Genomic DNA, 9021 nt, shown 5'->3' on the forward strand with positions numbered 1-9021 from the left:
GGCTAGCAACTGCCAAATAAATATCCTGCTCTCTTTAACAAAGCTGTTCAACAGAAACCTGCATTCCACTTAAAATAACACAAGCAAACACTGAAATGAACTCAATCCAACATGTGACGGACAATACAGTTATACACAGCACAATTGTCTTCGAGGATAAAAACCTGTAATGCCTAACAAATGGTAAAACCCCAAAATGGAAACTAGAACTTCATAGGCCCATGAACTCTATTCCTTCACTTCCCACCATCCCTAGCATGTGAAAAGTCCAGTGGACTCGTCTGCAGCAGAGAAAACCTGTATACAAGTACCATTGTAAGCTGCAAAGCAGGAACCTTTTAACCTGCAAAAACTTGGAATGCATAAGATTAATCTTCTAAGAATGACAAACTCTAACAGTATCCTGGAAAGAGAGAAGCCTCGATACTGTAGGCAATTAACAAAGCTAAGATCGGCTTATAATTATAGAAGGGATAAATTTTCAACTCACAATCATCCTATAAAATGCTTCATCTTTATTTCAGGAAGAGTAAACCTAGGAGGAAAGGGAAAACCATTTGACCATAGGACCTAAAGCTAAAAAAACCATTTTATCTATTTCGATAAGGAAAACAGTCATTTACCAATTAACATGTGATATTTTACTGCTGTTTGGGGTTACCTAAATTAGAAAAATAGTAGTCAGCAAGAGACAGGAAGAAAAAGACACTGGAAGATTAACATGAGATTTTGATCATTGCAAGCTTCACTGTACGAGCAACTGATGCATCAGAGTCGGGAAAATGGCAATGTTCCTAAGTAGGCCTCTCTATGATCCCTCCTAAACAAAGTCCTGTCCTTTTAAACATGGTAAAAAGAAGACAATAGAAGGGTTATGCTTTTTTCAAAATCACAGCACAGTGGACCTGTACTCCACCCTGCACAGTGGAAAATGGACAGTGAGCTATACTTCTGCAATGTGCCACTATGACTGAAAGACATTCAGGTGAAAGGAACAAAAAACATAAATGGCAGTGCCACTAACCAGAGTAACACTACTATCAGTAGCCATAACTTCCATTTGCTACCTACTGCTGCTTCGGGTAATCGTCATCAAACTGTTCTCCATAGTGATCACCACCATCACTCTTGCCATTATCAGTGTCAAAATTATTGTATTTAGCAGATTCTACCTCTTCTTTTTCCCTATTCCATTGCTCAATCTTTGCCCTCCTCTCAGCACTGCCATCCCTGTCTTCCCTACGCATACTACTGCCATGATTCCTCCCAGATCCCGCCTCTTCCCTTTCCCTGTTCCATTGCTCAATCTTTGCTCTTCTCTCCTCACTTCCTTCCCTAATTGGACTTCTATTTCTCCTACCCCCGGGACTTCTGCTGTGTCCACTCCTTCGTCCAGGACTTCTGCTCCTAGGTCTCCTCCCTCTATCATTGTAGCGGTGATCACCTCCTCCACCTCCTCTTCTACCAAAACCACGGCCTCCAGGCGGACGCTCATCATAATTGCGATGACCACGTGGGCTTCGGCTTCTACTGTGGCTGCGTCTGCGCCTGCTCTTAAATAAGTGCTTTCGCAGCTCCCTTCAACAAAAAACAAATGCATCAGCCACCAAATACCAAGACTAGCAAGGTCAAAGGCAGAGAGTTGTGGATGTCTCTGTGTGTGTGTGTGAGAGAGAGAGAGAGAGATGGCGAGATACTAACCTGCTTATCTTTTTCAGATGCATGAAGTTGCAATAGCCACCTCGGTTACATACATTTTCCTCATACTGCCTACAAGTGGCTTCCCGAAAATCAGTCACTGGGGAGAAGTCGACAATGATTGGACGTCCTGAATTTCCAATTTTCATGATGGTCAGTCGTAGAGTACGAGGTTTCAGTCCCAAAAAAAATAGATTATATAACATAAGAATATTATTTGTTCCCTTCCTTAGTAAATAATAGCATCAGCTTTGAAATAAACCATGCTCCCTGACAAATTCAAATATTACAACGTCCAAACCATAGAATTCCTCCAATACTTTTTGAGAATATCATCATTTGGATTATAGATGATCTAAAGCCTAAAATATATGTGCACGCCATCTTTTCTCACTCTGCGAGTCTGACTACTTGCTAAAACCCACTATAACCATGTGCAATCAACATAAAAGTATTATTCTAATCTCTTCAGAAATTGAAGGCAATGAGGGAACAACAGCAATAACTATAAAAAGTTGAGTATCAACCGGGGTATCTGTCCAGTAGAGATACTACTAAAATAATTTATCTGTACCACAGTATGGATCAACTGCGTAGCACTTTGTATTATTCATTTTCAGGAATGAACTTGAGATAAAAATAACCAAAAACCACCGATATTGATCTGACATAGGATACACACTGATTTCCTCAAATTATTTTCCACGTAAACAACAAAAGTCCACCTGAAAAACCATACCAGTACTAACCGCTAATGCAATAAAAAAACACATCATCAACCAAAATGAGTAGAACTAGCCTGCGTAAAATCTTCCGGTAAGATTCTGAAGAGCACTTGCAGCATGATCTTCCTCTCTGAACTGGACATAAACGTTACCAACCTACAATAAGATCACTCAGGTGGTCAGATGAAAGAAAATCACAATAGCGAAGTTCACGTCAGCAAAGTGGACGTACCATATGGTCAGCTAAATTGTCGCAGATGTTAAGGTTTTCAATCTCTCCATATTTGCTAAGCTCTTCAAACAAATCTTCATAGAAGTCCTGCACATTCAATGGTGATCACAAATATCTCATACCCACCATTATTCAACTCTTAATGTTTAGTGTCAAATCTTAAGAAGTTGAACAAATTTCTGAACTTAAAGGACCACTATCCTCCAAACATGCAACCCCCCTCCACCAAGCTTCCAATCTAAAACTAAAGCAACCTTACTTATTAATCAGAAAGTATAGGTTATAACAACAAATCCACACAATATGTTATATATTTAGCGATACATGGTCATGCAAAAAAAAAAAAGATAATGGAGAAAAGCCAATAGGACACTTTTATCACGACAGATAACAGTTAGACAACCCATCCATCATTAAATTATGCATCAATACGTACACAACCAGTAAGACACTGTATCATACACATATTAAGCGTCCACACACTAAATATATATTTATTTTTCTTAAGCATTCACCTGCTACAGTCCACAAGTACAGGTTTTGCATCCACCTGCCCACCAAGGACAGCAGATGGGCCGGCTCAAACCTCGTTAGATTCCCATGTATAACAAGATAGATCCATGTGGACACACACACAGAGAGATATCTAACAACACAATCACTGCGCCTCAGTCCCAAACAAGTTGAGGTCAACCATATGAATCCTCAATTCTCCATTTAAGCTCAATTCATATCGTACACGTGTATATGACCATAAAAAATAAAATAAAACAAATAATTATGCATCCGTACATACACAACCAGTAAGACACCGTATAACACACACACACACACAAAGATATACATAGAGAGAGATACCTCGAAGTGGCGCTGGATCTGGCGAGGGTCAAGGGGCTGACCTTGAGGGTCAACACCAGGGGTAATCATATCAGGGCGCTGGTACATATTAGACAGCACTAAGGTAGGGCTGATGCTAGGCTTTGTGTGAAGCCTCGAGCAGCGGTCACCATGCCGACACGCACCGATCTTAAAGTAGAAAGGGCAATTCACTCTATCTTTTTCAGTACCGAATATAGAAGCCAAGTGCTCCGCCATGGTGAATTACAAAACTCTTTTGCTTTCGTCTTCTCCTCCACCACCGCCCTTTTCTCTCTTCCTGTTTTTGGATTTGGTGAAAGCTAGGGTTTCTGATTTCGGCTCTTTTCTTATGTGGATTTGGGATACAATGGTATATTTGTAATTATCCCAAAAGCACATTTCCTTGTTGCAATAATTATTACTTGTTAGAACCAGATATTGTGAGTTCGAGTAATCCCAAGAGCAAGCCGGCGAGTTCATGGAGGGAGGGAGCCGAGGGTCTATCGAAAACAGTCTTTCTAACTCAGGGTAGGGGTAAGATATATGTACACACTAACTTCTCAGATCTCACTAGTGGTATTATATTGGATTATTGTTGTTATTATTTTTTTATAATAAAAGACTTTTAAGTAATTAAAAATAGGATTGTGCTTAATTTGGTAAATACCGAATCACCATACCGAATCTGAAAATTTTTGTATTTGATATGGTATTTGGTTAAGTTTTTAAAAAAAAAATTGGTATTGGGTATGGTATTAAGGTTGGATTGCCTGCATCATGGCCTGCAATCATCAATCAAATTTTGATAAAGGCAATTGTCATTAGTATATATGTTAGGTTAAATCTTGACAATCAGTTTCGATGTAGTAATGTTTTTTAAGGCGAGTTTGACTCCATGGAGTAGAGCCATTGCTTTCATATACACATTAGTAGCATGTTGTATCCCTATATTTAATCCAATATTATAGAATAAAACATGCATGGTTAGTGCATTCCTATGACAATTTCAGCCAGAAAGTTTTTGCATTGATACATTCAAAGAAAATGTAATTGATGTCTTCCACGTAAATTGATGTCTTCCACGTCCGCATTACATAAATAGCAGTTGGGGTTGGCTGAACATTTTAATTTTATTTGGGACCTTAAGTCTCCAAATCCGACCAAAACGGTCATCTTGGCCATTATTGTGTTCCAGATTAGAGTCAATTAAACAGTAGACAGTTTTTGCACTGAATATCCCATTACTTGTGAAGTTCCATATTAGCTTGTCTTCGGCATTGATAGTATATGGGATGGAGATGGATTGGATAATATTGGATATGGCCTTAGGAATGGGGTATTGTACAACATTGGAGTTTAACTCCCCCATTGGAATACATGAAATTAATTTTCAAAGCCATTTGATTGTCCTGCCATGGGGTGTGAAAAATGGAGCTTAGTGTTGCATGTTGGGGATCTAGTTATCAGATAAGAAATTAATTATATCCCCTTTATAGACTACCCGTCTAGAAGCTTTTATGCATATCCTCCAGCCCTCTTGAATGCGTTGCCATGTCTTAGTTTTGGCTTTAGCCTTGCTCTGTCTACCACTATAGTATTTCTCCATTAAGACCCTAGCCCAAATTGTGTCAGTGTTGTGGTACAATCTCCAGACTAGGCCGATGATACTAGCCTTGTTCATCATCTGAGCTTGTTATAAGCCAAGTCCTCCCATATTCTTTGGCTTAGTAACAATATCTCATTTAACCATGTGCAGTTTATTTTTCATGCAGTGGTGCCCCAAAGAAAATTCCTTTGTATTCTGTCTATTTGATTAGCTATATGGGATGACAACTTTATGTATTGCATCACATGGCTGAGGATACTTCCCAAGCTTGCTTTTGCCAAGGTTGTACGGCCAACAATGTTTAAAAACTTAGTTTTCCAAGCGGTCAACTTTTTGTTCATGTTGTCTATGATAAATTGGAAATTCTTGTTTGTAGGCCTTTTGTGGAATATGGGGAAGCCCAGGTACTTGCCAAACTCTGTGCTTTTTCTAATTCCTAACATGGAGTTACAAAGGTTGGCCCAGTCATCCTTATAGTTGGCAGAGAAGATAACTTTAGATATCAGAAAGTTGACCTCCTTACCTAAAGCAACATTGAAGTCCTCAAGGAAAGCCAAGATAGTTTCATAATTTTTCCTATTGGATCTAGCAAACAGGGTAAGGTCATCTGCAAAGAATATGTGAGAAACTTTAGGGTCACCCCTGCTGATGTTGATGGGGTACCAATCCCTCCTAAGAACAACATGTTCAATGGACCTAGAAAGCCTCTCCATACAGATTATGAAGAGATAAAGAGAAACGGTTCTCTCTGCATGGTCCCTGTAATAGGGAAAAAATACTTGGTTTGGTTCCCATTGACCAGTATAGAGATAGAGCTGGAAGAGATACAAGAAAGGATCAACTTGATCAGATTAGTTAGGAAGTTGAAGAACAATAGGGAATCCCTAAGGAAGGACCACTCAAGTGTGTCAAAGGCTTTTTCTAGGTAAATCTTTAGGATCATATTGGTATTTTTCCCTCATTTTTTGAACATGGGTGATGTACTCTTGGACAATAATAGCATTGTCAGCATCTCTTCTATTTGAGAGGAAACTAGCATGTGTGGGGCCAATGATATTGTAAAGGAAATACTTGATCCTTTTTACTATGATCTTTTTGACTAGCTTGTACATTGTGTTGCATAGCCATATTGGTCTAAAGTTCTTTAGCATTGTTGCATTTGGTCACTTTGGAAGTAGGCACAAGTAAATTTTGCTTATTCCAGAGGCAAGGTGGATGTGGAGAAGACCCATTGGCACAAGTTGTTGACCTGTCTAGAAAGTATGTACCAGTATTTCTGGTAGAAAAGAGGATGGAGTCCATCAGGACCTGGTGCTTTAAGTGGTTTGAAAGAATCAATGGCCTTCTTGATTTCAGATAGCCTAAGGGGGAGGTTCATAGATGCTATGTCACTGTTGGATAGAACAAGAGGTGTATCAACATTACAAGGGGTTTGCCAAATGGAAGAAATATGAGATGTGGTAAAGAGATTATTGAAATAGCTCAAGATGGTGTCTTTTATGTGCTGAGATTCCTGAATTTGGTTACCTACTTCATCTTTTAAACAAAGAATCTTGTTCCCCCTTCTTCTATTAAGAGTGGTTGTGTGAAAAAACCTAGTATTGGCATCACCATCATATAGCCAGTTAATTCTTGATTTAGCTTCCAAAAGTCCTCTTCATTCTTGAGGATAGCTGAGAATTCAGTTTGGAGGTTGGTTTCTAACTCATGGAGGAATCTACTGAAAGGGTAAGCATTAGACTTTTAAATGCCATTAAGTCTAGCAAGAATGTATTTTTTTTCCTATGGAAAATGTTCCCAAACACTTGCCTATTCAAGTTAGTCACTTTATGTTTGAACACATTAGTGGACCCTAGGAGGTCATTAGTTGGTTGGAAGCTCTCATGCACAATCAACGGGAATTGAGGATGGCTCCACATTGACTCAAACCTAAAGAGTCTCATATGATAACTATGTTATTTACTAATAATGTTAAGGAGGAGAGGGTAGTGGTCAGAGTAAGTTATAGGCAAATGGGTGACAGTAGATTCAAGAAACATTTCAATCCAGTCATATGTAGTAAAACACCTATCTAGTCTCTCAAGAATGAGGTTGAAGCTCAACTTTATTCAAGGACAAGGATGAAACTTTGGAATCTCAAAGAGGGCCTTTAACAAGATCTTAAGCTAAAAAGTTACAAAACAAGGTCACTAGACTTTAGGAGCGAACAAAGAAGTTGTTAGCTGGGAGGAAGAGCTCAAGAATAAAGGATGTGATTTATCTAGGTGTTATAATTATTTTATGGCCCAAATTCATGTCCAAGAAGAGGTGGATTAGATCCCAAGAAACATCCTCTAGAGAAGGTACAAATCATGCCATTGTTGGACCTATTTGGCACCTAAAATGTGTCCAAACTTTCAGCCCAAGAAGTATTACATAAAGCCACGTTTTTATAACATAAAAATGAGTTACATGATGTCCAACAAGGTTACAATAGGCGTGCTATAATTTGAGTGCAAGTTGGTGCTAAGTTGCCTTCAAGATTTTCAAGATTTCCAAGATCTTATCCAAGATTGTACTGGGACTTTCAGGATCCTATCCTAGATTGGTTTTAACTTATTTTAATATATTTTGGTACTAGATTTATTGTTTTCCTAGGTAGTTAAGGTTATGTTTTTCTTTTCTTAAGATTCTTGGAGTTACTTTCCAAGTTTGACTTGGTTTTTATTTACTAGTATTTTTCTTTTCCTAAGATAGTTGGACTTGTTGTCCAAAGTAGTTTAGGACTTTATTTCTTTGCTTTTTTGGCTTTAATTTTGTGACCCACTCTTACCTATATAAAGGGGTGTCTTAATAGTTTTTAGACTTAGATTATTATAATCAATAAAAATTATGAGATTTTTCTTGCACTCTTGTGTATAGCTACTCTTGGATTTATTCTTCAGCCTTCAAGACTCAACTTAAGGTAGTAAGATAAATTCTTCGAAATCTTAGATCACTTCTAGGTATTCAAGAAAGGTGATAATTTTAGGCTTATTGTTATTCTTGTTATTCTAAAGGGTCAGGTTTCACAATCTATCTCTTATTTTTAATTTTCTATCAAAGGCGATTAGTTATTCGTTAGCTAATTGTTGTTGTTAGGATTCAACTTTAAGAATAGACTTCTCGAATTCAAGAAATTCTTTTTTGAATTCAATCTACCTTTAATTTTTGTCTTCTTTTTTGGTTTCTTTATTTTCTTTTAGTTTCCGCACGTTTCTTAATTTTTTTAAATAGTTTTTGGACCCCCTATCGTGTTGTTATCAAGTGGTATAAGAGCATAAGCTAATCAAGATTTTAATCTTGATAATCTTGGGAGGTTCTTGAGCAAACAAAAAATTAAAAAAAATGAAAAAAGGGAAGAAAAAATCAGCCTAAAAGGAACAGTGTTATTTCTCATTATTATTTCAAAATTCAAGTATTACCTAGTTTCCAAGTCAAGAAAGGAAATAAGAAGAGGGGATCCTAGTTCTTGAAGATTAAGGTTTGGTCCTTCACTTTTATTTTCTTTTTCTAACTCTGGATTCTTATCACTAAGGGTTGTGACTAAGGTTTATTAATAAATCTAAAGATTAACGACCAACAGTTTCTTGAGTGGAAAAAAGCAAGAGAAGTGAGAGCATTAGAGGAAAAAAACCAAATTTGTGAGAGACATATTGCTTTTAATCTTTTTCTCAAGATGTCTCAAACATGTAGTTATGAAGAAATGAGGTGAGCCATGACTCAACAAATTGAAAAGTCGAGCTTACAGTATGCCGAATGGAAGGAAGAGGATGGTAAAGTCATTTTTCAAACTAGATCTAAATTGCTATCTAAGATTTGTGCCCTTAGAATTGACAAAGGGTTTGGCTATAACTCAATTAGCACTTATGTTGTTGAGAAAT

The 9021-nt window shown here is 37.6% G+C and overlaps 1 protein-coding gene across 3 annotated transcripts; it reads right to left on the bottom strand.

Annotated features, from left to right (window-relative positions):
• On the bottom strand, positions 1 to 3859 carry LOC107782838 (splicing factor U2af small subunit B). 3 transcript variants are annotated; one of them, XR_001647331.2, is made up of 7 exons: positions 3514 to 3859; positions 2656 to 2742; positions 2498 to 2579; positions 1702 to 1828; positions 1025 to 1578; positions 662 to 917; positions 1 to 297 (listed from the first exon to the last, which is right to left on the bottom strand). XR_001647331.2 is itself a non-coding variant. In XM_016603776.2 (6 exons), the coding sequence occupies exons 1-5, from the start codon at positions 3748 to 3750 to the stop codon at positions 1068 to 1070; spliced, it is 1044 nt and encodes a 347-aa protein (XP_016459262.1). In that variant the 5' UTR covers positions 3751 to 3859; the 3' UTR covers positions 1 to 297; positions 1025 to 1067. The 3 variants fall into 3 exon arrangements, 2 of the variants coding, with proteins under 2 accessions (XP_016459262.1, XP_016459263.1); XM_016603776.2 differs by lacking the exon at positions 662 to 917; XM_016603777.2 differs by lacking the exon at positions 662 to 917 and having other exon boundaries at positions 1 to 343.
• Between the last annotated feature and the right edge of the window lie 5162 nt (positions 3860 to 9021).

The sequence above is a fragment of the Nicotiana tabacum genome, chromosome 24 (genome assembly GCF_000715075.1).
Source record: "Nicotiana tabacum cultivar K326 chromosome 24, ASM71507v2, whole genome shotgun sequence".
NCBI classification, from domain to species: Eukaryota; Viridiplantae; Streptophyta; class Magnoliopsida; order Solanales; family Solanaceae; genus Nicotiana; species Nicotiana tabacum.

Excerpts from the sequence above, each read along its gene's own strand:
- LOC107782838 (XM_016603776.2), bottom strand. The coding sequence starts at position 3,750 with ATGGCGGAGCACTTGGCTTCTATATTCGGTACTGAAAAAGATAGAGTG. Across the intron at positions 2,743-3,513 it reads AGATCCAGCGCCACTTCGAG|GACTTCTATGAAGATTTGTT; the intron begins GTATCTCTCTCT and ends TTGAATGTGCAG. Across the intron at positions 1,579-1,701 it reads CATCTGAAAAAGATAAGCAG|GGAGCTGCGAAAGCACTTAT; the intron begins GTTAGTATCTCG and ends TTTTTGTTGAAG.